The following is a 26,549-nucleotide window of genomic DNA, read 5'->3' as shown; positions in this document are numbered from 1 at the left end:
ATCTACTATGACGAAAATCTCAGATATTCTCAGCTCTTTTTTCCAAGAACTGGAAAAAACAAAAGAATTCCACCACAGGATTCTCCAGAGGATTCTCCAGATGGTTCTCCTGCCTCGCCTCCAGGTATAAAACCATTGGAGCCGGTCAAAGAACATACATAAGAACATAAGAAATTGCCATGCTGGGTCAGACCAAGGGTCCATCAAGCCCAGCATCCTGTTTCCAACAGAGGCCAAAACCAGGCCACAAGAACCTGGCAATTACCCAAACACTAAGAAGATCTCATGCTACTGATGCAATTTATAGCAGTGGCTATTCCCTAAGGGGCGGATTTTAAAAGGCGCGCGAATAGCCTACTTTTGTTTGCGCTCCAGGCGCAAACAAAAGTACGCTGGATTTTAGTAGATATGCGCGGAGCCGCGCGTATCTGCTAAAAACCTGGATCGGCGCGCGCAAGGCTATCGATTTTGTATAGCCGGCGCGTGCCGAGCCGCGCAGCCTACCCCCGTTCCCTCCAAGGCCGCTCCGAAATCGGAGCTGCCTTGGAGGGAATCCTCTAACGCCCTCCCCTCACCTTCCCCTCCCTTCCTCTACCTAACCCACCCCCCCGGCCCTGTCTACACCCCCCCCTTACCTTTCTCCGGGGATTTACGCCTCCCGGAGGGAGAAGTAAATCCCCGCGCGCGAGCGGGCCTCCTGCGCGCCGGGCTGCGACCTGGGGGCGGGTACGGAGGGCGTAGCCACGCCCCTGGACCGCCCCAGGCCGTAGCCACGCCCCCGTACCCGCCCCCAAAACGCTGCCGACACGCCCCCGAAACGCCGCGACGACCGGGCCCGCCCCTGACACGCCCCCTCGGAGAACCCCGGGACTTACGCGAGTCCCGGGGCTCTGCGCGCGCCGGGAGGCCTATGTAAAATAGGCTTCCCGGCGAGCAGGGCTCTGAAAATCCGCCCCTAAGTAAACTTGATTAATAGCCATTAATGGACTTCTCCTCCAATAACTTATCCAAACCTTTTTTGAACCCAGCTACACTAACTGCACTAACCACATCCTCTGGCAACAAATTCCAGAGCTTTATTGTGCGTTGAGTGAAAAAGAATTTTCTCCAGTTAGTCTTAAATGTGCTACTTGCTAACTTCATGGAATGCCCCCTAGTCCTTCTATTATTCGAAAGTGTAAATAACCGAGTCACATCTACTCGTTCAAGACCTCTCATGATCTTAAAGACTTCTATCATATCCCCCCTCAGCTGTCTCTTCTCCAAGCTGAACAGCCCTAACCTCTTCAGCCTTTCCTCATAGGGGAGCTGTTCTATCCCCTTTATCATTTTGGTTGCCCTTCTCTGTACCTTCTCCATCGCAACTATATCTTTTTTGAGATGCGGCGACCAGAATTGTACACAGTATTCAAGGTGCGGTCTCACCATGGAGCGATAATGAGGCATTATGACATTTTCTGTTCTATTAACATTCCCTTCCTAATAATTCCTAACATTCTATTTGCTTTTTTGACTGCTGCAGCACACTGAGCAGACGATTTTAAAGTATTATCCACTATGATGCCTAGATCTTTTTCCTGGGTGGTAGCTCCTAATATGGAACCTAACATCATGTAACTACAGCAAGGGTTATTTTTCCCTATATGCAAGACCTTGCACTTGTCCACATTAAATTTCATCTGCCATTTGGATGCCCAATCTTCCAGTCTTGCAAGGTACTCCTGTAATGTATCACAGTCTGCTTGTGATTTAACTACTCTGAATAATTTTATATCATCCGCAAATTTGATAACCTCACTCGTCGTATTCCTTTCCAGATCATTTTACATATATATATATTCCATGTAAACCGCCTCCCCGGCGATAGTTATCTCTGTTAAATGTGAACCGGAGTGATATGTATTGTATACAGGAACTTCCGGTATATAAAAACCAAAATAAATAAATAAATAAATATATATTGAAAAGCACCGGTCCAAGTACAGATCCCTGAGGTATTCCACTGTTTACCCTTTTCCACTGAAAAAATTGACCATTTAATCCTACTCTGTTTTCTGTCTTTTAACCAGTTTGTAATCCACATAAGGACATCGCCTCCTATCCCATGACTTTTTAGTTTTCGTAGAAGCCTCTCATGAGAGACTTTGTCAAACGCCTTCTGAAAATCCAAATACACTACATCTACCGGTTCACCTTTATCCACATGTTTATTAACCCCTTCAAAAAAATGAAGCAGATTTGTTAGACAAGACTTCCCTTGGGTAAATCCATGTTGGCTGTGTTGCATTAAATCATGTCTTTCTATATGCTCTACGATTTTGATCTTGAGAATAGTTTCCACTATTTTTCCAGGCACTGAAGTCAGGCTCAACTCAACCACTTAGTCCAGGTTCTCCGGAATCAGTTAAATCTTTGAATTTCTCAACAAAAATGCCATCTGATCCTCAGGAAAGCCTACCTGAACCTTACTCTCCTCCGGAGGACTTGACCTATGCAAAATTCATTGAGAAAGTAGACAGTCTTCTCCAGGTAGAAACCGGAAGAGTACCTGATCCCAGAGCTGAAATGCTTGGAATCTTAAAAATATCTGAATCTCCTCTCGAGCCCACTGCTCTGCCTCCACACTCTGTATTGGAAAATCTTCTATTCAAAATCTGGAAAACTCCTTTCTCAACATCGGCTACTTCAAGAAAAATTGATATTAAATACAAGATGCGTAATTCATCAATTTATGAGTCTGCCCAACTTCCCCACTAATCTATTGTGGTAGAATCAGCCTTATCCAAAGCTAAACGTAATAAATTGCATTCGAACACACCACCGGGCCGAGAGAATAAATGTCTGGATGACTTTGGGAAGAAGATGTATCACTCCTCCATGCTCACTCCAAAAGCTGCATCCACTATGTCTATTGGAGGGACAATACACTTCCCCAATCTTTCTTAGATATGGAAGAAGGCCTCAGGCATTTACTACGCTCTATTTACGAGTCTCTTGAATCTTCAGCAAGAGCGTCAGCTTCGGCTATAGCAGCCAGACGTAAGGCTTGGCTCAGAGCCAGCGTGATTTGCCCTGATGTATACGAGAAGCTAGCCGATATCCCATGCACGGGTTACAATCTCTTTGGAGATAAATTTGGAGACATAGTCTCTCATTTGAAGGAAAAAGTGCAGCTGTACTTTCTCTCACCACTCCTGCAGAGTCTCAAAAATCGCAACATCGATTTTATCCTTACCGTCACCGGTATTACTCGAGACCATACAATAGGCCATATTCACAGTACAGGCCTCAACCGTATATCCCACCAAGAAACACAGCTCCACCAAGTTCTAGGGGTCGTGCCAGACAACAAAGGCAATTAAAGCAAACGCCGGCTCCTCAACAAAAAAAAGCTTCCTCTTTTTGAAATTAATACAGCCACCACCACTACCAGTATTCATAGGAGGACGCCTTCAATTTTTTCTTCACAATTGGGAATCCATCACATCAGATCAGTGGGTACTCAACATTATAAAAAACGGTTACTCTAAATTTTCAGTCCACTCCTTCTCTTCCTCATATTCCTCCGAAGAGGATGATACAATCCCAGTCCACATCCCTCACAACAGAATTGAACAATCTACAAGTTCAACAATCTGTACAGATTATCCCTCTTCATCAACATCACCAAGGGTTTTATTCCCAATATTTCCTCATTCCAAAGAAGTCAGGAGGCCTACGACCCATTCTAGATCTCTGACTACTCAAACACATACAGAGAGAGAAATTCAAAATGACTTCTCTCAAAAATATCCTACCGTTGCTTCAGCACAACGATTGGCTATGTTCCATCGACCTGAAGGATGCATATTCCCATATACCAATTCACCTGTCTTCTTGGCGTTACCTATGTTTCAAAGTTCGGAATATACATTACCAATACAAGGTTCTCCCATTTGGCCTATCTTCAGCCCCAAGAGTCTTCACCAAATGTCTAGCAGTGGTGGTGGCTCACCTAAGGAAACTTTCGATCCAGATGTTTCCTTATCTGGACGACTGGTTAATAGTAGCATCGGATCAGTTTACACTGAGAGCTCATACATTATGCAGATCGAATGCCTTCAGAGGTTGGGATTTCTTATCAATTTCGAGAAGTCTCACCTACAACCTATTCAACTGCTTCAGTTCAGAGGCGCTCTCATAAATACGTGGAACAGAGAGCATACCTTCCTCCAGACAGGATGCAGAACATACAATCATTGGCACACAACCTGCTTCACAGAAACCGGACATCTGCACGCCAGGTTCTCCAATTTCTGGGTCATATGGCAGCAGCGATCTATGTGGTTCCTCACACCAGACTTCACATGTGCCGCTTACAATGGGGTTTAATGGTCAATGGACTTAACTGAACCGTAGAGAGACTCAACCTCTCTAGCATATCCCCCGATCCTGATTCAATGCCACTCATCCCTCCCCCTCCTCGCTTTTCCTTTCCCCCATCCTTCAACCAGATCTTCTCAATCCACCTTTCAGCCAGAGCTTCTCAACCCTCTCCTTCCTCATGGCCACCCGATTCCCCTGGGCCCCACCATGCCCATTCTATTCCGCTTACTCACAGCAATATATATCAGTCGCCTTTCTTTATGTATCGCTTGTTTTCCACTGTTTTTGCTGCCCCATTATATTTGTCATTCGTTTTTGACGACCTGTTTATTTATAATCAAATTTTAACTATAATGGTTTTATTTATAATTGCTTATCTATAATTATTATTTTCTATATTCACCTGTTATTTAACGATTTGTCGACTTGTTTCAATGTAACGCCATAGCTGCGACTGTTCTTTTTCAATGGAAACCGATATGATTTGATATTTTTATCAAGAATGTCGGTATATAAAAATTCTAAATAAATAAAGCCTCAGTGGTCTCAATTCATACAACCACTCAGCACCAGAATTCAGATTACAAATGCAATGAAAGAGGACATTCGACGGTGTCTCCTTCCCAAAAACCTTTCCTTGGGAGCTCCATTCTGTTTACCACCTCATCAGATAACTCTGACCACAGATGCCTTCATCAAGGGTTGGGGGGCACATCTGGGTGAACTGAAAACTCAGCAGGGTCTGTGGACCCCTCAGGAATCTACATATCAGATCAATCTCCTAGAACTACGAGCCATTTGGATGGCACTTCAAACGTTCTTGGATCAGATAAGAGGATTAAGCCTCATGGTATATACAGACAACCAGGTAGCCATGTTTTACATAAACAAGGAAGGAGGGTCCGGTTCCTGGACTCTGTCAGGAAGCAATACAAATTCTACATTGGACAATAAAAGCCCAAGTATCAATTCAAGCAACTTATCTTCCAGGTTTGGACAATGTAACAGCAGACCATCTCAGTCGGATTTTTCATCCACACAAATGGACTTTGAATCCAGAAGTGGCACAAAACATCTTCAAACAGTGGGGGTTTTCCATAATAGACCTCTTTGCCACGGAAGCAAACAGACAAGTCCAAACCTTTTGCTCAATTTACCCCAGCAATCAAAGGATTGCTCCCGATGCTTTTCTCATTCCATGGACACCAGGCTTGATGAATGCCTATCCACCCATTCCACTCATATCTCGAACGATTCAGAAATGCATCCAAGACGTATCAGATATGATTATAATAGCCCCGGCGTGGCCGAGACAGCCCTGGTACGCGTACCTCATGAAACTTCCCATTCATCCACCAATAACGCTACAAAATCTTCCACAACTTCACCCCTTGAACCAATCCCTTCATCTCACAGCGTGGAGATTGAAAGGCAAATACTAACTCCTTTAGGTTTATCTTCTCAACTAGAGGATATTCTTATTGCGTCACGTAAACCTTCAACCAGACGTAACTAAAAGGAAAGTGGCAGCGATACTTGGACTGGTGTACTCCAAAGAACATAAACACTTTCTCATCCACTGCCACTCAATTACTACAATATCTGCACACACTCTATGAAGCAGGATTAGCCACTACTTCGGTACGAGTCCATATCAGTGCTATAGCAGCTTTTCATGAACCTTTTAATAACCTTCCAATGTCTAACCATCCGTTGATTTCTAGATTCATGAAAGGAATGATACGACTTCGCCTACCGGTGACCAAACCTCCAATTCCATGGGATTTAAATGTAGTACTTGAACAACTAATGCTTCCACCTTTTGAACCATTAGACTCTAGCCACATTAAATATATGACATGGAAGACAGTTTTTCTTATTGCCATAACTTCTGCAAGGAGAGTCAGCGAACTACAAGCCTTGGTTCACTACTCCCCTTATCTAGAATTCTACCATGTCAAGGTGACACTTTGTCCTCACCCTTCCTTTCTGCCTAAGATGGTAACATTTTTTCATCTTAATCAAACCATAACTCTACCTATTTTTATGCCAAAACCACATAATAACAAGTGTGAAAAACTTTTACACATGTTGGACTGTAAAAGAGCCTTAGCTTACTATAAGAAAAGGACTCAGTCAACTTTGAGACCATCTCAACTGTTTCTTTCCTTTAACCCGAATGATCCTGGACAACCAGTCTCAAAAAGGACCATAGCCAGTTGGTTATCAAAATGCATACTTTTTTGCTACAACAAATGCTCCATTAAACTACTCACAAAGCCTCAAGCGCACCAGATCCGTGCCACCGCAGCATCAGTTGCCCACTTGAACAAAGTTCCCTTAATTGATATCTGCAAAGTGGCAACATGGTCGTCCATTCATACCTTCACATTGCATTATTGCCTCCAACAGCAAACGACCTCTGATACAGCACTAGGCACAGCAGTCTTATCACTAAAAAGAACATGAGACTGTCTACCACTTCAGGGGTTGATGTCCAAACCTGCAAACAATGAATATACAAGGACACAACCCGGGAGCTTGGGACTCCCAGACAGCACGGCTAATTCAGCCCTGCTATCGACGGGGAAAAAGCAAGTTTGCTTACTGTAAACAGTGTTTCCGTCGATAGGATGAATTAGCCATGTGTTCCCTCCCTCCTCCCTAGCAGTCACATAGAGACAGACATACCTTCTTGACTTACTTCTCACTTGGCTACAAAGAAACTGAAGAGGTGAGGGAACCGTGCGGGTACACTACCACGCAGACGCACAGAGTCAAAAACTCTGTGATCAGCTAGGGGAAACTCCGCCTACTCGGGATTGTGACGCTTCCCAGACAGCATGGCTAATTCATCCTGCTATCACAGTTTTCGGTAAGCAAACTTGCTTTTATCTTCCAATAGTTTTAGCATTTTTCTGCCCCCAACCCCTCTTCAAAAAAAAAAAAAAAAAAAGAAAAAGAAAAAAAAATCTATTTAATTTGGTCTTTGTCATTTGTTGGAAAGCTGTTTGGTTCTTTTTTTCTGTTCCATTCCTCAGATTATTGGTGAGTGCATCTCAGGATGGAAAGTTGATAATCTGGGACAGTTATACCACAAATAAGGTAAGATTTCAAATTCCTTTTAGTAAGGAATGTGTGGAGGCATGTGTGTACTCAGTCTACCTCCCATCCCTTAACTCCAAGGAAGGGACAGATGATGGGTCTCTGAGTGCAATGAACGCTGATAAATAAGCCAATATTTGTGTCATGGATGTACCTGCTCTTTCTCTCCCTTGTTTCCAACCCTAGCCAGGTTCAAGGGTTAGGTTGGGCATGGCCCTGTGTTCATTGACAATGTCCACTATAGAAATCTGGCTGATTGCTTTTGTCAAAGATGCCAGTTATGGGGCATAAGGAAAGAGTGGGAGGAGGAGGAGGTGGATGGACACCTGGCTTCTAATCCCAGTTTTGCCACTAGCATTTCAACCTCAGATATATTTGGTTTTTCTTTTTGTGTGTAATTATTCCTCACTTACACCTAGTTCTTAGTGTTCTCACCAATCTGAAATTCTTGGGTATTTTATTTCTCTCTGCAGGTGGCAGACATATTAAAAACTCAAATCTCATGAGATTTCCTGCAGCAGCACCATGAATTCTGGTGGTTTGTCTCCCATGATTCCTCAGTACATCATCAGCCTCCAGCAGGTTGGAGATGTGCAGCATTTTTGCACACATAATTTCTCTCTTGCTCTGCAAAAACAGGTTTTTTCTTCTGCTTATTCCTGACTTTGTTGGGTTTGAGCTGTCAGCAGCAAGTGTGGGAAGACTGGGCTCTAGTGTTATCATATTGTGAACCAGTGCTGTGAGGAGCTGTGACTGGACTCTTGTGCAGGAGTACAGCTAATCTGAAATTAAAATGACTGTGGATACCATCTTGGCTATGTTGATGCAGAGTTTTTCAATTATGGGTCTGCTGGTTCGCCATAGCTAGTAGTTCTTTCAACTGTGATTTATTTTATGGGGAGGAGAGAAACTTAAAGGGATTTTCTCTGAGATTTTTTCATTTATAGCCCTTTTTGATCTGACACTTTGAAACTGCAGCCAGAAGAATAAACAAACTGCTGGTTTTGGATTGCTCTGTGATATCCAGGCCCTGGGTTGCTCTCCATCACAGAAGAAAATTATTGGCTCATCCTATATGATTCAGTGTGGAGACGTTGTCCAGGCTACAAGCCTTATACAAGCCCTTAGCGGCTGCTTCAGCCTGCCTGTAATGTTTGCACCCACAGTACAACAGCATGCCTACACTGTCTGTGGCTTTGTCTGTGAATAACACTCCTTTGGATCATTTTCAAGACTCTGAGAATATGCCCTTCTGATTTTATTTCTTTTATGCTCAACTGACTAAATAAGGTGTTTGCAGTAAATCTAGAGTTGCTTTCCTCTAGGACCTGTCTGGGTGCCTATCTCAGTGACTAGCAGCAAGAACATTGCTAATGCATCTACCCCACTACTATAACCTCTTGTTCTGCTGCCACCTGGTTCCTCCCTTTCAGATTCCTGAACTTGGTGTTTCTTTTCTTGATGCTGCCCCTTGACCTAGATAGAGAAGGGGAGTAGGAGATAGATGGAGCTTTCTCTGGTGTAGTGTTCCTTGTTTTCAGACTCTGAGACTGGATGGTATAAGAAGTTCATGAGTCTGGGTTGTGAGACATGAGTATTTTAATGGAACATATTGCCATTTTCTTGGAGTTTAATAGGCCAAAAAAGAAGAACATGTTAATTACTTATTGGGAGCAATTTAAAGATAATAGGATGCTTCCTATTCATGGTGTTTGTCACTTTTTTTTTCCTTCAGAATGAAATTATATTGACAAGAGCTTTTATATTCTTAGTCGTACATAAACTGCTAAGGCTGCTTCAGGAAAGTATGACCTGGGACCTCTGATCTAGCATAGATCAAACTATCATGGGGCTGGATTGTCAGAAGGTGACAGAAAGCATCTTTGCCCTGAAGGATGCAGTTGATTGCAGGATGGAATCATTTTTAAAGAGTGCTGGTGATACCACTGTTAATGTTAATCCTATTTGTATACTCATCTAGAGTAATGATCAGGTGCTTGCAGCAAATGGAGAGAGATTAGGGAGATTCCAGTACTAGAGATTTGAAAGCCAGGAAAAAAATAGAAAAATTGGGGGGAAAATGTTTCCATTTTTTCCCCCTAAGGACAGAAGTGGATAAATTGTAATTTTTGGAAAATTTGAAATCACATAATTTTCTTTAGGAATGATATATGAAATGCTTTTCAAGACATGGTTTAAAAATATTATCATCTACCCATTACTCTTTCAAAATGCTTGCTAATAACTAGTGTGGACATGCAAGACAAAAGTATTGGGTTCTCTTAGTCCACTTGAATATGTAGAAATAAGAGTCAACAAACAAGTTATAGGTGATTTTATTGGACTAACCCAGTCTCTCTGTGATAAGCTTTCAAGAACTAAGCTGCCTTCAGATCTGTGAAGAAACAATGCAGTTAAAGCAGGTTTAAATCATATAGAGTCAGCAAGGCTTGAGGTTATGTACTTATGCCATTGTAGCTCAGTTATGGGAAAGAGTGGGTGGGGTTAACAAAAGTGGCTGTTATAGTCAAACCTTACACTTCAGATGGCCTATGATAGTGAGTGAGAAAGCCAATGTCCTTTTATTCCATTTCTCTCTACTGCAGTCTGTCCTAAATTCAGCTGTGCGACTCATCTTTCACCAGTCGCTACACTCACATAACCCCTCTTCTGAAGTCACTGCAGTGGCTCCCTTATCCGCTCTCACATACATTCAAGCTCCTCTTTCTCACCTACAAATACCTTCACACTGCAGCACCACACTACCTCTCCTTTCTCATCTCTCTTTACACCCCTCCTCGTGCATTCCATTCATCAAAGAAGTCACTCCTATATGTACCCTTCTCCTCTACCACCAATTCCTGATTCCGTGCTTTCCACCTGGCTGCACCATATGCTTGGAATAGTCTTCCTGAACTTGTGTGTTATGCTCCCTCTCTCGTCATGTTTAAATCCTATCTAAAGAACCAACTTTGTGAGGCTGCTTTTAAATATTAGGAATTATCTTTTAGCCTCATTAACTTTTTTTTTCTTTACTTTTTAATCATTGTCTTACCTTAAGAAATGCCCCTAGTCTCTTGTCCTTTGTTTGTTTTATTAGATTGTAATCTCTTGAGCAGAAACTTCCTTTTTTTTGTGTGTTTGTACTGCATATGTTATGTTGTGCTACAGCAAATGTTAGTAGTAGTAATAGTTGTTTCAAAGTGTGTGATCGTCCTTAATTTCAAATATATTTTGTTCTTGTAAAGTTCTGAAATTCCCTTTAAGTAAACTGATTGAGTTTGTTAAATAAATGTCACCTTGGTAGGTGAACATTTTTTCAAAGGAAGATCACTTCTTTAACATCCTCACTTAAAGGGAATTTTAGAACTCAAAGAACAAAAAAATTTGAAACAAATTCTGTTACTAGCCAATTCTGTATAGCAGTCTGGAACAGCCTGTAACAGACTGATCCGGTTTTCCCCCTTGTATGTGCAGAACCAGGCTAGAGACGTGATCCACCTTAAATCCCACAGAGGGAGAGAATTCTGTAGGCAGGACCCTGCAGGGAAGGGAAGAGGCCTGAGGGTGGAAACTGCTGGGGAACATAATGCAAGCCCAGCTGGGTTCAGGAGACCCCTGCGTCTCCAGGAGAGGCAGCTCCTATAAATTTGTCTTGTCCAAACAAGAGGGAGTGAGTGTACACTGTCCAGAGGGAAAGCAGGCTACAACCCTTTGTGTGTAACTGAATTCTGCTAAGTAGGCAGTCCAGTGTTGTGCTGTGTTTGCTAAATAAAGTGAAAATTGCAATAGAAAAGGCTGGAGTCTGTATGGCTTTGTGCCTCCAGCCTGGGAAACACCACTTGGTTTCCCACACAGCCTTCCTTATATATTTTTCTTGCTGCAATGTTGTCTTCTGCTCAGTTTTTCACTTTTATGCTGTGGAAATGTTTCATCTGGGGAATCATGGGATAGAGAATCAAGTCTCATGATCTTGTGAGATCTCATCAGTCTGCTGCCTGTATTAGGACCGAGAATACCCAAAAGTTCCAGAACTAGGAGAACAAGAATTGACTGAGGTAAGCCAAAGTTCTCATTCAATTCCCAACTCTGCCTATGTTTTGTGTAACCTTGGGCAAATAAGTTTATTTCCCTGTGCTTCAGTTTTAATACCTGACTCTTGATGTCATGTGTCCTGGGAGTTTACTATAGTTTCCTGTGCCTCTGCTCTCTCCTTTGTAGCTCATGATAGTACTAATTTTGCTCCCTTTCTCTTGGGAGAGCTAAATGCTGTTGTGTGTCTTTATGCATGTCATAGCTGCAAGGCTGCTGAAGGTCCTTCTAACTGAACAGCCTAGCAGGACGTTTAGGTGATAGACATGCTGTCCTTCTTTGGTAACATTTTCTTTGCACTCTCTCCGTGGGGCAGGTTCATGCTATCCCCCTCCGATCATCCTGGGTTATGACCTGTGCTTATGCTCCCTCTGGAAACTATGTGGCCTGTGGTGGGCTGGACAATATCTGCTCCATTTACAGCTTGAAAACCCGTGAAGGCAATGTGCGAGTGAGCCGAGAACTGCCAGGACACACAGGTAAACTCCAAGTGTTAGGGCTGTGGGGAATGGCACATTTATTAATGATTACTTTGTGATGTTTAGCTAAGATGTGTGCAGTTTTTCCATAGACAAGCATGATGAGTCAGCCACACAAATGGGTTATTTTATCTGATGGCATTGACAAAGAACATTTCTTAGAAAGCTTTTTATGACGAAGCTGCACTGCCACAATGTAAGGCCCCTTCATTCTTGTTTTATCCATGGACCTTATTAGACACATTTCTCTAAATACTGTGGTGGAAAGAATCTCTCTTGTGATTCAAGCATCCTCTTTCATCTCTCATGCCTCGTATGTACTCTGTAGACAGAAGTTTTGGCCTTTAAGTTTATATTATTTTTCAATGACAGATACTACTTATTTGGGTTTTTCTTCTGGTGAGACCTCTTCAGCTACCTTAGTTTGCTGTTATTTTGTCCTTTGATTTTGCTGCTTCTATTTTTATCACAATGTCAGAAGAAAGCCAGCGATTTCAAATGATGTCCAGCTTGCAATTGGAAGATGTCTGTAACTATTATAACGATTGCATATGATATCTGGTCTGAGAGCACAATGTCCATAAGTGTGACGTCTACTCAAAGATGTAACACAGAACCTTCAAGTTTTCAGGATTGAAGTTGCTTGATGTTTTCAGTTTCATCTCAAATCCTAGAGCACCAAAGGCATTGATACTGAAGGGTCCAGGAGCTGTACCAACTGCTGTCGATCCTTTGGCATCAAGAGGTTGTTAAATATTCTTGCAGTTGAGACCTAATAAGCAACTCAGGAGCAGAGATTACTCTGTATAGAGTTAGGGCATGGGGAGGTACTACCAATTCATTCCCCATCAGTTAAAAGTTCAAGAGCAGGGAGATGAGCTCAGCCTCTCACTGATGATGCCACTGCAACAATCTCCAAGAATTTATACCAAAGCCATTAGTATATCCGTCTCATTCTAATTCCCAACTCTGCCTATGTTTTGTGTAACATTGGGTAAATCAATTTCCCTGTGCTTCAGTTTTAATACCTGACTCTTGAGTCATGTGTCCTGGGAGTTTACTATAGTTCCCTGTGCCTCTGCTCACTCTTTTGTAGCTCATGATAATACTAGTGACCTTTTCAGTTTTGGTTTGGCAACCTTTGAGCAGGAGGTGGATAAAAGAATCTCTGAAGGATTTTTCTTGGCACCTCAAACAAGCGAAATGTCAGCAAACGAGCATGTTGGCATTGACTTTGGTGTCAATAGAACTAGTCTTTCAGATCACTACCATAGTACTAACATCAGTGCCTTGACAGCATGATTCAACTTAGGGCCATCCACTCCAATTCAGAGCAGAAAGTTTCTAAGAAAGAAGCATTTCTAGATGTTCAGCATAGAAGTGAGGTGTTTAAAGTCATGAGAGGTCTAGAATAGGTAAATGTGAATCGGTTATTTACTCTTTCGGATAACAGAAGGACTAGGGGGCACTCCATGAAGTTAATATGTAGCACAATTAAAACTAATCGGAGTAAGTTCTTTTTCACTCAGCGCACAATTAAACTCTGGAATTTGTTGCCAGGGGATGTGGTTAGTGCAGTTAGTGTAGCTGGGTTTAAAAAAAGGATTGGATAAGTTCTTGGAGGAGAAGTCCATTATCTGCTATTAATTAAGTTGACTTAGAAAATAGCCACTGCTATTACTAGCAACAGTAACATGGGATAGACTTAGTTTTTGGGTACTTGCCAGGTTCTTATGGCCTGGATTGACCACTGTTGGAGACAGGATGCTGGGTTGGAGACAGGATACTGACCCAGTATGGCATGTTCTTATCTATTAATTCCAAGGTCAAAACATTCTGCTCTTTTCTCCCAGGACAAGCAGGATGGTAATCTCACATGTGGGTGACGTCACTGGATGGAGCCCTATCATGGAAAACTTTTCTGTCAGTTTCTAGAACTTTTGACTGGCACATTGAGCATGCCCAGCATGCCATGATCCCTGCAGCCACAGGGGTCTCCCTTCAGTCTCTTTTTTTTTTTTTTCCCCCGCGCTGCAGCTTGCCTCGCGGTTAGGAGCTCAGAGAATTTTTCACACAATTCCTTTCGGAAAAAATTAATATTTTACTTCAAAAAACATTCCCTCATAGGGGTCTCCCATCGAGATAGTGTTTTTCCATCGTTCAGTGAATAAGGTGGTACAAGCTGCTTTGTTTCCTGATAGTTAAAGTATAATTTAGGTATATTTCTAATGTGTAGATTGGTCAGAATAACTTGGTGACAGTTTTGTCAATTTTTCATTCTCCACTCCAGTTTGGATGAATCTATCCTGTTTGTAGGATCATTAAGAATTTCTTCCAATGTTGGCAGGAATTTATATGTGGCATGCATAATCTAATCTATTTATGCTTTGAGAATTTTGTCTCATCTGAAACATTCTAAAACCAGATTCAGAAGGGGGAGCTCTAAATTCAGTGAGAAACAAGAGTTGGTAATGAGCTTATCACTATCTGGTTTTCCTGAGCTAATATAATCAGAATTGACAGATGAGACAATTTCCATTACCACATCACTGACTCTAAAACCCCTCAACCTCACAAAAACACTTTTCCTCTGTTTTTACATCTTTAGAATGCTACCTATGCTTCCTATTATAAATTTATCTGTGCAGGGAGTGAGCATATGAAGAAGCATGTGAACCACAGGTTGAGCAACTGTGAGCTGTGAGTTACAGCTATACACAGGCTGAGAGGTTTTATGTGTGATTTTCTTTTCCTACATTTCTCCCCATTCTCTGTTAGCGCTGGATGGGTTTTGAGCACTGATAGAGATGGTGCAGATGCTGGGCAGCAATTTCTAGTCACTGGGTGGCAGGTACATGAACTGTAAAAGAGTTGTTGCCTTTTTGTTCTAGGTTACCTTTCCTGCTGCCGTTTTTTGGACGACAATCAGATTATTACCAGTTCCGGAGACACAACATGGTAAGCAAACCCAATCAGCTCTCCCAGAGCTTGTAATTTGAAATGAGCTGATGATGCCAAAAAACACATAGATCCCATTGTAGGAGCATGAAGGAATTCTAATTGTTATAGCATGCAACACACACCCTCTGTGTGAGTTACTGGACCTTATGGTTTTGTGTCTCACAGCTTTAAAGCTTTGATAAAGCACTTCTCTGATTCACAGTGCTGTTAGTCCCTAATACTATACTTGGCTAACATAGAAGATGACAGCAGATAACCAATTAACTCATCTAGTCTGCCCAAGTGTTCTTGTCTCTAATTCTCTACCACATTGAGTAGAAGAACACACAAATTCCCATACTTAAATGAACACCAGCTCCCCTCTGCCTTATGTCTTTTTCTCGATATCTCAACTCTATTCCTATCACTGCCCTCTGAATCTGTCACAAGCACGTTTAAATTCTGTTCCCTGTACGTACCAGGATCAGTCCAGACTGCTGGTTGTGTCTCCCTTCCAGCAGATGGAGTCAGAGAAAAAACTGAAAGATGATGATGGTGACAGAACCTGCGGTCCTGATCCTGAAAAAAAAAAAGGGGTTGTTTGTTGATTTTAAAATTTACCAGAAAGCTTGTTATTTCAGAAGGTTCTTTGGCTACATCAAGCTAATTAAAAAAAAAAAAAAGTTAGTTACTTTTGTTCTTTGCTGGAGTTTGATAAGTGGATTCTCACAAGTCACCTTGGTAGAGGCTCGGCTGGGGTGGGACGCCCCGATAGCTTCATTCCTGGAGCCCCACCGACTGGTAAGTGGGGAGATTCACCGATGGGCCGGTCCCTTTCCTCCCTTCACCCTGAGATGTCCGCAGTGCTAGTGGTCCCAGGGACGGTTTTCCCCTGGTTGACAAAAAAAAACAAAAACAAAAAAACCTTCAGAGGTTTCAATTCTTGCCGTGCAGGTTCCAGGGGCTCCGGAGGGCGTTTTTGGCGCCGGATTGCTGACCCTTACCTTGTGGCATGCCACGGGGTGCCTTGTGCACCGCTTGCGGGGAGCCGGTCTGGCGGCTCTCCCGCGATGGCCTCTGCGTCAAATGTCTCCCTGGTGGTGGACCATCGAGGAGTGCCAGGGGAAGCCTGTCAGCATGTTTGCGAGGGGCGGATGCAGGATTGCACTCCCGCCGTGCTAGGGCTGTCCCCATTTAACGCGGGAACGTCAGCCATTTTGCCTTCCCCATGAGGGGATGAAGAGGACCTGGCTACAGGGGGAGGGGAGATCCCTCCTACTCTTTCGCCTCCTAATTTGAGCCCTGTGTGGCCTGCCGACCTAGAGCCTGCCTCCTCCCGATACGGCCCCTCCCCCGGGGGGGGGGCCTTAAAGAGACAGCAGTCCTTTTCTTCTAAGTTTGTGCTTCTAATGCACAAAGCCTTTTTAGAAGCGGAAGCTGAATTGCAGGAGGCGGCACCTCCACCAGCCAAGATCCCCAGGCCATCAGGGGGATTGACTTTCTCTAGGGGGCAGTCAAGCCGGACAGCCATTAATCCCTTGGGGTCTTCAGCTCCAAATCCACCGGGTCCTGGGTCGCAGGACCTTCTCCTTGGGAATGGAGACGGGGACGTTGATGAGTCCGTCCCAGTGGAGGGGGATGATCCCAGGATTCTTAGGCTGTTTCAGAAGGAAGAGCTGGAGCATCTGATTCCCATAATGCTGGAGGAGCTGGATATTGAGGCACCGCAATCTAGCGCGGAGGTCTCCAAAGGGGACTCGGTCCTCTCGGGACTTAAAGCTCCTCCGAAGGCTTCTCCGTTTCATCCGATGTTGATGCAGCTGGTGACATGGGAATGGGAGACTCCCGAGGCCAGCCTCCGGGTGGAACGTGCTATGGAAAAGCTCTACCCTTTGCCAGACAATGCCTTAGCAGTCCTTAAGGTGCCCAAAGTGGACGCGGCAGTCTCGGCTGTCACCAAACTGACGACCATCCCGGTGGCAGGGGCGACCGCCCTTAAGGATCTTCAGGATCGGAAACCGGAGGTCCTTCTCAAGTGCATCTTTGAGGTCTCGGCCTTATGCATTCGGGCGGCGGTGTGCTGTAGCCTCATGCAACGGGTGACCCTTAGATGGGTGCAACAGATGCTTACCATGCAGCAGTTGCCTCTGGTGGAAGCTGAACTAGCTGATAGTATGAAGGCAGCGGTAGCTTATACAGCGGATGCCTTGTATGATCTTCTGCTGGCGTCTTCGCGCAATATGGCTTCTGCGGTTTCGGCCAGAAGGCTTCTGTGGCTACGCAACTGGTCGGCCCATGTTTCCTCCAAGACTCAGTTGGGCAATCTACTATTTAAGGGTGAATTCTTGTTTGGAGATGATCTGGAAGCCCTTATTAAGTCCCTAGGCGAAAACAAGGTGTAAAAGTTCTCACAGGACAAGCAGGATGGTTGTCCTCACAAATGGGTGACATCGAGGATGGAGCCCACCACGGAAAACTTCTGTCAAAGTTTAAACAGAACTTTGACTGGCCCCTACTGGGCATGCCCAGCAAGGCACTGACCCTGCAGCCAGCAGGGGTCTCCCTTCAGTCTTCTTTTTTCCGCGCAGCAGTTGCCACGCGGTGAAAGGAGCTCTCTTACCACGTTCCTGACAGGAATTCGGTTTTTTTTCTTTCCGAAGAAAATTTGCCCCTCAGGGGTCTCCCTTCGACAAATTTTTGTCACCTCCGCGAAAGCCGGTAAGTTTTTTGCCGATTTTCATCGACTGCCGTCGATTTTGGCCCTAGAGGCCTGTTGGCACTTACCAATCCCGCGGCTAAATTTGGCCCTAGGCCATGGCGACGGGGTTCCGTCGTTGTCCGGATTGCACCCGGACTATGTCAATCACAGATCCCCATCGGGTCTGTGTTCTATGTTTGGGAAGTGAGCATGATGTCCTGACTTGCACTAAATGTGCCCTAATGACACCTAAGGGTCGTAAAGCCAGGATGGAGAAGATGGGGCTCCTCTTCCATGCACCCACCCCAACGCCATCGATAGCATCGACGTCATCGGAACCGGCACCGTCGAAGTTGCACCACCATCGTCAACCCTCCGGTGACCGTCCTCCACCGATGACTTCTCGGCCGTCGACTCCTGTCCCCTCCCCGGATGGGCGAGGAGATCGGAAGGATAAGCATCGCCATCGACGGCACAAGTCTCGGCCCGTCGAGGATCCACAACCATCGACCTCTGAACAGGCCGAGCCACCGACGAAAAAGCCTCGGTCAGACCTGGCACCGTCCACGTCTCGTTCGCAGGCACCGAGGAAACCCTCACCCTCCCGGGGTGCGGGGGCCGTGATCCCACCGGTTACGGTGGTACTTCCGGCCCTGCCTCAGCCTCCCTCTCCCGTCGAGCCGGGTATGGTTACCCCTGGTCTCCGGGCAGAACTGGACCGGCTGGTCCAGGAGGCCATCGAGAATGCGATGCGAAGATTCCAGCCTCCACCGGCACCGCCTCCGGCACCGATTCCGGCACCGCCTCAGGCACCGACCTCAGCACCGACTCTGCCACCGAGGAGGGAACCGACCACCGAGCCTCTAGTGGAAGCGTTGGCACCGATACTAAATCGTATGGAGGCACTCATGCGCGCCCTTCCATCGGTGATTCCAGTAGCACCGACTACACCATCATCTCCGGAAGGACATTCATCGACAGGAGAAACACCGTTCCGGATTCCCCCGTCCGGTGTCGTTCCATCGGTGCCTTCACATACCTTTCCACCGATTTATCCTTCGGCTCCATCGATTCCAAGATCGGCACCGATTCCATCGGTACCCCCGAAGCCCTCGATGCCGTTCACAGTTCCGCTTGCAGCACCGATTCCATCGATGCCTTTGGATCCTCTACCAGGTCCTTCAGGACTGCAAGCCCTACATGATCCTTATGATACCTGGGGTGATGATACATCTTCAGATACAGATTTACCATCCCCACCATCTCCTACAGAGAGTAGAAAACGATCTCCTCCTGAAGATCTCTCCTTTATAAATTTTGTAAAGGAGATGTCAGAAATTGTGCCTTTTCAGCTGCAATCTGAGACCGATGACAGGCACCAAATGATGGAGCTGCTCCAATTTCTGGATGCCCCAAAAATCATCGCTTCCATCCCCATTCACCAGGTATTTCTGGATCTTTTAAAGAAAAACTGGGAATCACCTTCATCTGTGTCACCAGTTAATAAAAAAGCTGACTCAACATACCTCATTCAGTCAGCACCAGGATTTCAGAAGTCTCAACTGGATCATCGCTCTGTTGTAGTTGAGTCTGCGCAAAAGAAGGCCAAGCGCCTAAAACCACACTCTTCCACTCCCCCTATCAAGGACAACAAATTCCTTGATAGTGTGGGCAGGAAAGTGTATCATGGGGCTATGTTGATATCTCGCATAGCTTCATACCAACTTTATATGACTCAATACAACAGAGCTATCCTTAAACAGATGCAGGACTACGCTGACACATTACCGGACCAATACCAGCCACAGCTTCAAGCCCTCCTTCACAAAGGATTTGAAGCTGGGAAGCACGAGATCAGAACGGCCTACGATATCTTCGATGCTTCCACGAAAGTCTCAGCTACTGCCATCTCAGCCAGACGTTGGGCTTGGTTAAAATCATCCAACCTTCGCCCAGAGGTCCAGGATCGTCTAGCCGATTTACCCTGCTTGGGGGACAATCTGTTCGGAGAACAGATTCAACAGATTGTGGCGGAATTGAAGGATCACCACGAGACGTTGAAACAACTTTCGTCTGTTCCATCTGAGGTATCCTCCAAACCACCACCTAAGAAGGACTCTAAAAAGTCATTCTTTCGGCCACGTCGTTATTACCCTCCGTCGACTAGGCCTCGTCCGGCTCGATCCTCCACCAGACCTCAGCTACGCCAACCTCGGAAACAAAGACCTGCTGTAGCCCCACCTCCCGGGCCTGCGGCAGGCCTTTGACTTCCCGATACGGAGCACATGCCATATCCCACTCCCCCACATCCCTGTAGGGGGTCGTCTGTGCCACTTTTTGCAGCATTGGATACGGATTACCTCAGACCAGTGGGTGCTGGCAATTATCGCACAGGGTTACCACCTCAATTTCATAACTCTTCCGACAGACTCCCCGCCTCTTCAAGCATGGAGTCTATCCAGCCACTTGACTCAATTACAACAGGAAGTATCCCTTCTTTTGCAATCAAATGCTATAGAACCTGTCCCTCCCTCTCAACGAGGCAAGGGATTTTACTCCAGGTACTTCCTAATTCCAAAAAAGTCAGGAGGGCTACGTCCAATTTTGGACCTTCGGGCCCTCAACAAGTACCTTCAAAAAGAAAAGTTCAAGATGGTAACCCTGGGCACGTTACTCCCTCTGCTGCAAAGAGGGGATTGGCTATGCTCCCTCGACCTCAAGGAAGCTTATACCCATATTGCGATAACACAATCCCATCGCAAATATCTGCGGTTTCTAGTAGGCCGCGACCATTATCAATACCGAGTACTACCTTTCGGTCTGGCATCTGCTCCACGAGTCTTCACCAAATGCCTCGTAGTTGTAGCAGCATTCCTCAGGAAGGAAGGTGTCCACGTATACCCCTATCTGGACGATTGGCTAATCAGGGCCTCCACCCCTCAGATTGCCCGGTCCTCCCTACAATTGACAATCAACACACTCCTTTCCTTAGGGTTTCTTGTCAATTACGAGAAATCTTGCTTCGTCCCATCTCAAACCTTATCTTTCATTGGGGCAGACTTGGACACCTTACAGGCAAAGGCCTACCTTCCGCTTCAACGGGTCCAAACTCTCATGTCCCTAGCTCACCAGCTCCAGTCTCAAGATACGGCCACGGCTCGCCAGTTCCTCATTCTCCTAGGACACATGGCATCCTCGGTTCAAGTCACTCCCATGACCCGACTAGCCATGAGAGTAACACAATGGACTCTACGACACCAATGGATTCAAGCTTTTCAGCCTCTGTCCTCCATAGTCACAGTCACACAAGCGCTGCGCCTATCCTTAACCTGGTGGACGACTCAGGTCAACCTCCTTCAGGGCTTACCCTTTCTTCCACCGGATCCGCAAGTAATTCTAACCACCGACGCTTCTCACATCGGTTGGGGAGCCCATGTGGACAACTTTCAAACCCAAGGGTTATGGTCCAACGAGGAAGCCGAACACCAGATCAATTTCCTGGAACTTCGAGCAATCCGCTATGCGCTCCGCACTTTCAAAGATCATCTCTTTCATCAGATAATCTTAATCCAGACGGACAACCAAGTGGCCATGTGGTACATAAACAAGCAGGGAGGCACAGACTCCTTCCTTCTGTGTCAGGAAGCTGCGCAGATCTGGGCGGAAGCCCTCTCCCACTCCATGTACCTCAGGGCCACTTACCTGCCGGGAGTAGACAATGTATTGGCAGACCGGCTGAGCCGTGTCTTCCGACCGCACGAGTGGTCACTCGATCCTCTGATAGCGACCTCTCTGTTTCACAAGTGGGGTTCTCCCCGCATAGACCTCTTTGCGTCCCCTCAGAACCACAAAGTGGACGATTACTGCTCTCTCATTCGGAGCCAGCACTCTCGGCCGAGGGATGCATTCTCCCTCAAGTGGACAACCGGTCTGCTCTACGCATTCCCTCCACTTCCTCTTGTGTCAAAGACTCTCGTGAAGCTACGCCAGGACGGAGGAACCATGATCCTGATAGCACCTTACTGGCCACGCCAAGTATGGTTTCCAATACTCCAGGATCTCTCCATCCGCAGGCACATTCCTCTGGGAAAGGACCCGCATCTGCTCACTCAAAGCGACGGATGCCTCCTCCATCCCAACCTCCAAGCCTTGTCCCTGACGGCATGGATGTTGAAAGGTTAGTCCTTCAGCCTTTCAACCTTTCAGATTCCGTTTCTCGAGTCCTGATAGCTTCACGAAAGCCTTCCACAAGAAAGTCTTACTCATACAAATGGAAAAGGTACACATCATGGTGCACTTCTCAGTCCCTTGATCCCCTTTCCTGTCCAATCTCCAAATTCTTGGACTATTTATGGCATCTCTCTGAATCAGGTCTTAAAACCTCTTCCATTAGGATGCATGTCAGTGCGGTAGCCGCCTTCCATAAAGGTGTACAGGGTGTCCCTATTTCAGTACAACCCCTAGTAACACGTTTTCTTAAAGGCTTGCTCCATCTGAAGCCACCCTTACGGCCTCCGGCCCCATCCTGGGACCTTAATCTGGTTCTTGGTCGTCTAATGAAACCTCCTTTCGAACCTCTGCACTCCTGTGAGTTAAAGTATCTCACATGGAAAGTGTTATTCCTTTTGGCTATCACTTCAGCTCGCAGGGTTAGTGAATTACAGGCCCTAGTTACCTATCCGCCTTACACTAAGCTCCTGCAGGACCGGGCGGTACTCCGCACTCACCCTAAATTTTTACCTAAGGTAGTTTCTGAGTTTCATATTAATCAATCCATCATACTACCTATCTTTTTTCCCAGGCCCCACTCCAACTCTGGAGAACAGACCCTGCATACCCTAGACTGTAAACGGGCTCTAGCCTTTTACCTAGACCGTACAGTTTCTCACAGGAAGAGCACTCAATTATTCGTCTCTTTCCATCCTAACAAGTTAGGACAACCTGTGGGTAAGCAGGCTCTTTCCTCCTGGTTGGCGGACTGCATTGCTTTCTGCTATGAGCAAGCGGGCATCCCTTTTCAAGACCGTGTCAAAGCACACTCTGTGAGGGCCATGGCTACGTCAGTGGCACACCTTCGATCGGTGCCGCTTCCTGACATCTGCAAGGCTGCAACCTGGAGTTCTCTCCATACCTTTGCAGCCCACTATTGTTTGGACAAAGCTGGAAGACAGGACTCCATCTTCGGCCAATCTGTCTTGCGTAACCTTTTTCCAACGTGATGTACCAACACCCTTCCACCTTCCCGGTAGGGTGCGGATGCCCTTTACCAAATTCCACCCCAGTTGTAGTGCCTGTTGCACGTCGTTGGGTGCATTTGGTGCAAGTCAGGACATCCTCAGCTCGGTACTCACCCATTTGTGAGGACAACCATCCTGCTTGTCCTGTGAGAAAGCAAATGTTGCTTACCTGATGTAACAGGTGTTCTCACAGGACAGCAGGATGTTAGTCCTCACGAAACCCGCCCGCCACCCCGCGGTGTTGGGTTTGTTTTGTTTTTACTTTCTAGGCACTGCCTGTAGCTTTGAACATCAGACTGAAGGGAGACCCCTGCTGGCTGCAGGGTCAGTGCCTTGCTGGGCATGCCCAGTAGGGGCCAGTCAAAGTTCTGTTTAAACTTTGACAGAAGTTTTCCGTGGTGGGCTCCATCCTCGATGTCACCCATTTGTGAGGACTAACATCCTGCTGTCCTGTGAGAACACCTGTTACATCAGGTAAGCAACATTTGCTTTACCAGAGGACAAGCCTAGAACTCCTAGGACCTTTGGTTCGGCTTGCCCTAGGTTCAGGGGCCAGTGCTGGTTTCGTCAGGGCGGGGCCTTCTCTTCTTCCTATACATCCTGGTAGGCGCAGAGATAGCAGGTTTGGCCTTCTTCCTTTCGAGGCCGCAGGCCTCCCCGGGACGGGGGTCCTCAGGGATCTTCCGGGGATAAGTCCTCACAATGAAGGTGTGCTGGCCCATTTCTTGGTCCCGGTGATAGGCGGCTCCCTCTCTCTCTTTCTCGAGGAATGGGTCAAGATTACATCGTACCAGTGGGTGCTAGGCAACATTGAACACGGTTACACTTTGGATTTTGCTTACCCGCTGCAGGACCTGTTTTTGATGTCTCTCTGCGGGTCTCATGCGAAGCGAGCGGTGGTAACTCAGACTCTGCATCGGCTGGAAGCTCTGGGGGCCATTGTCCCGGTCCCTCCGGAGGAGATTGGAACCGGCAGATATTGCATATATTTCGTGGTCCCCAAGAAGGAGGGCTCTTTCTGCCCAATTTTGGATTTCAAGAAAGTGAACAAGGCACTCCGGTTGCCTCGTTTTTGTATGGAAACTCTCCATTCGGTCATTGCAGCCGTCCACACGGGCATATGTTTGTCGTCTTTAGACTTGACAGAGGCATACCTTCACGTAGGGATCAACGAGCGGTATCTCTGGTACCTCAGGTTCATGATTTTAGGCAAGCATTACCAGTTCCAGGCCCTCCCGTTTGTATTGGCGACGGCTCCCTGCGTATTCACCAAGGTGATGGTGGTTGTAGTGGCGGCGCCTCGGAAGGAGGGTATTTTGGTCCATCCCTATCTGGACGATTGGCTGATCCGGGCGAAGTCTGAGGACCTGTGCAAAGTGGTGGTTCAGTCAGTGCTCCGCCGGCTACAATCTCTCGGATGGATTGTCAATTAAGCCAAGAGTCAGTTGATTCCGTCCCAGGTTCTGAACTTCCTCGAGGCTGAGTTCGATACCACAATAGGCAAGCTCTTCCCTGTACGTACCTGGATCAGTCCAGACAGTGGGTTATATCCCCCGACCAGCAGATGAAGTCAGAACAGAGTTTGAGAGCGTCAGCATATAGAGTAGTGCACCCTCTGCTGGAGCTCAGTATTCTTTTGACTCCAGCAGATGCGAGTGGGGGGATCCACTAGCTCCCCTAGATTGACAGGGTTTCTTCATTTTTAGTTATTTCTTTCTTTTTCTCCACAGTATTTCCCTGTCTTATGTTTCTCTTCATTTTGGATCCTTAAAGTTTAAAAAAAAAAAAAAAAGTTTTCAATTTTTGAGGAGGCGTGTGTCTGTGGCTTTGCCTTCTCTATTCTGTACTCCTTTCCTCTTCCGTTGGGGTAAGTGGAAGTTTTTTGAGTTTCTTTCTCCACAGGTTTGCTTCTTTTTGGTAGTGCCCCGTGGATGCCGGTGGTTCCGGCCGCTCCACGCGTCGTTGCGGGTCCCACGGTTCGCAAGCTCCGCCCGTGGGTGTGTGCTCAACTGAAACGGGGGTTTCCCCCGCAGATACTGGACCCCTTCGGCGGGTTGTTAGGGCCATTTCCAGGCCCCCCCGCGGCACTAGCTCGTCTTTGGCCCCCCCCCCCGAGGCTTTTCTTTTTCCCGGTGCTGACATGCCGTGGTCCTCGAGGTGTGAGGCCTGTGGCGAGCCGGGGAATCAATTTCTGAGGGAGGGGCTTTGTGAGCGGTGCTTCCCCGACGGGGAAGGCACCCTGCAGTCCTCCGGTGCGATTTCGGACCTGCCTCCTCCTCAGCCCGGGTGATGCGGCCATGACGCCGCCTTTGGCGGGAACGGCGGCCATTTTAGGGGGTCAGCGTGAGACGGACTCGCTCCCAGATGCAGACAGGATTGGTTGCACTGGCTCTCAACAGGCTTTGCCCCTGGCTGGAGGTTTGCCCGACCGGGGCTCCCAGGACGGTTCCCCCCCCCAGGGATTCCAATCAGCTCTCCGGTTTTCTCACCTGACTTTATTCTGGCAATGCACATGGCCTATTTGCAGGGTATGGGAGCGCAGGCGTCTAATCCCCTGGGGGCCCCTCCCCCCAAGGTTCCTAAACTTGCCGTTGGTCTCACCACCTCGTCCGTTACGCCTGGATCCCTGCCGGGTCCCTCTCCGTGCCACCCCGGCGTACCACGGGGGTGGCTTCGCCGGTGAGAGACGTCTCCCCGGAACCCCCGGAGGCGCATCCGGATGGACATACGGAGGGGGACGACCCTCGAGCCCTACGGATTTTTCAAAAAGAAGAGCTGGATGAACTCATCCACCATATTATTCAGGAGCTGGACCTCGACCCACCTCCAGATCCGCCGATCCCTGTGGCTCCTGCCGTCGCCACCTCGTCTCGCAAAGGGGATCCAGTACGTGCCGCCCTCCGTCCTAGGGCAAGGGCTTTCCCTATCCATGAGTCCTTCCTACAGCTTCTCACCAGGGAGTGGGACACTCCCGAGGCGTCCTTGAAAGTCACACGCGCCATGGAAAAGCTATACCCGCTCCCAGAGGATTTTTTGGATCTTATCAAGGTGCCCAAGGTGGATTCAGCGGTGTCGGCAGTGACCAAGAGGACAACCATCCCGGTCACGGGGGGAACGGCCCTGCGGGATACGCAGGACCGTAAACTAGAGACCTTTCTCAAGTGGGTCTTCGAAGTCTCTGCCCTAGGTATGCGGGCCGTGATGTGCAGTTCGCTCGCGCACAGGGCCAGCTTACTCTGGGTACAGCAGCTTCTCACCTCTCAGGAATTGCCCCCCGAAGAGGCCGCCCAGGCGGACCGGCTGGAATCTGCCATAGCATACTGGGCGGACGCCCCGTATGATCTCTTTCGCGTAATGGCGCGGTCCATGGTTTCGGTTGTAGCAGCCCGACGGCTCTTGTGGCTTCGCAACTGGGCAGCGGATGCTTCCTCCAAGTCGAGCCTTGGCTCTCTCCCCTTTCGGGGGAAGTTCTTATTTGGAGAGGACCTGGATCAGATCATCAAGTCACTGGGGGAAAATTCGGTGCATCGGCTGCCGAAGGATAGACAGCGTTCCTTCAGATCATTTTCTTTCGGTAGAACCAGGGCCAGGGCACAGCGACGTTATAGGTCTTACCGACAGTCCGCTTCCCGG

The 26,549-nt window shown here is 47.0% G+C and overlaps 1 protein-coding gene across 2 annotated transcripts in view; it reads left to right on the top strand.

Moving 5' to 3' along the window:
• The window catches only part of GNB2 (G protein subunit beta 2), a 176,234-nt gene that overhangs the window by 94,000 nt on the left and 55,685 nt on the right, over positions 1 to 26,549 (top strand). For both annotated transcript variants that reach the window (XM_029580386.1, XM_029580387.1), the window contains exons 5-7: positions 7,407 to 7,470; positions 11,879 to 12,041; positions 14,933 to 14,999. In XM_029580386.1, the coding sequence (XP_029436246.1) occupies positions 7,407 to 7,470; positions 11,879 to 12,041; positions 14,933 to 14,999 (294 nt within the window). The remainder of the gene's footprint in view (positions 1 to 7,406; positions 7,471 to 11,878; positions 12,042 to 14,932; positions 15,000 to 26,549) is intronic.

This window comes from Rhinatrema bivittatum, chromosome 16, assembly GCF_901001135.1.
Source record: "Rhinatrema bivittatum chromosome 16, aRhiBiv1.1, whole genome shotgun sequence".
Classification (NCBI taxonomy): domain Eukaryota; kingdom Metazoa; phylum Chordata; class Amphibia; order Gymnophiona; family Rhinatrematidae; genus Rhinatrema; species Rhinatrema bivittatum.
Note: the sequence above shows the minus strand (reverse complement) of the source record. Positions and strands in the feature narration are given on the sequence as shown.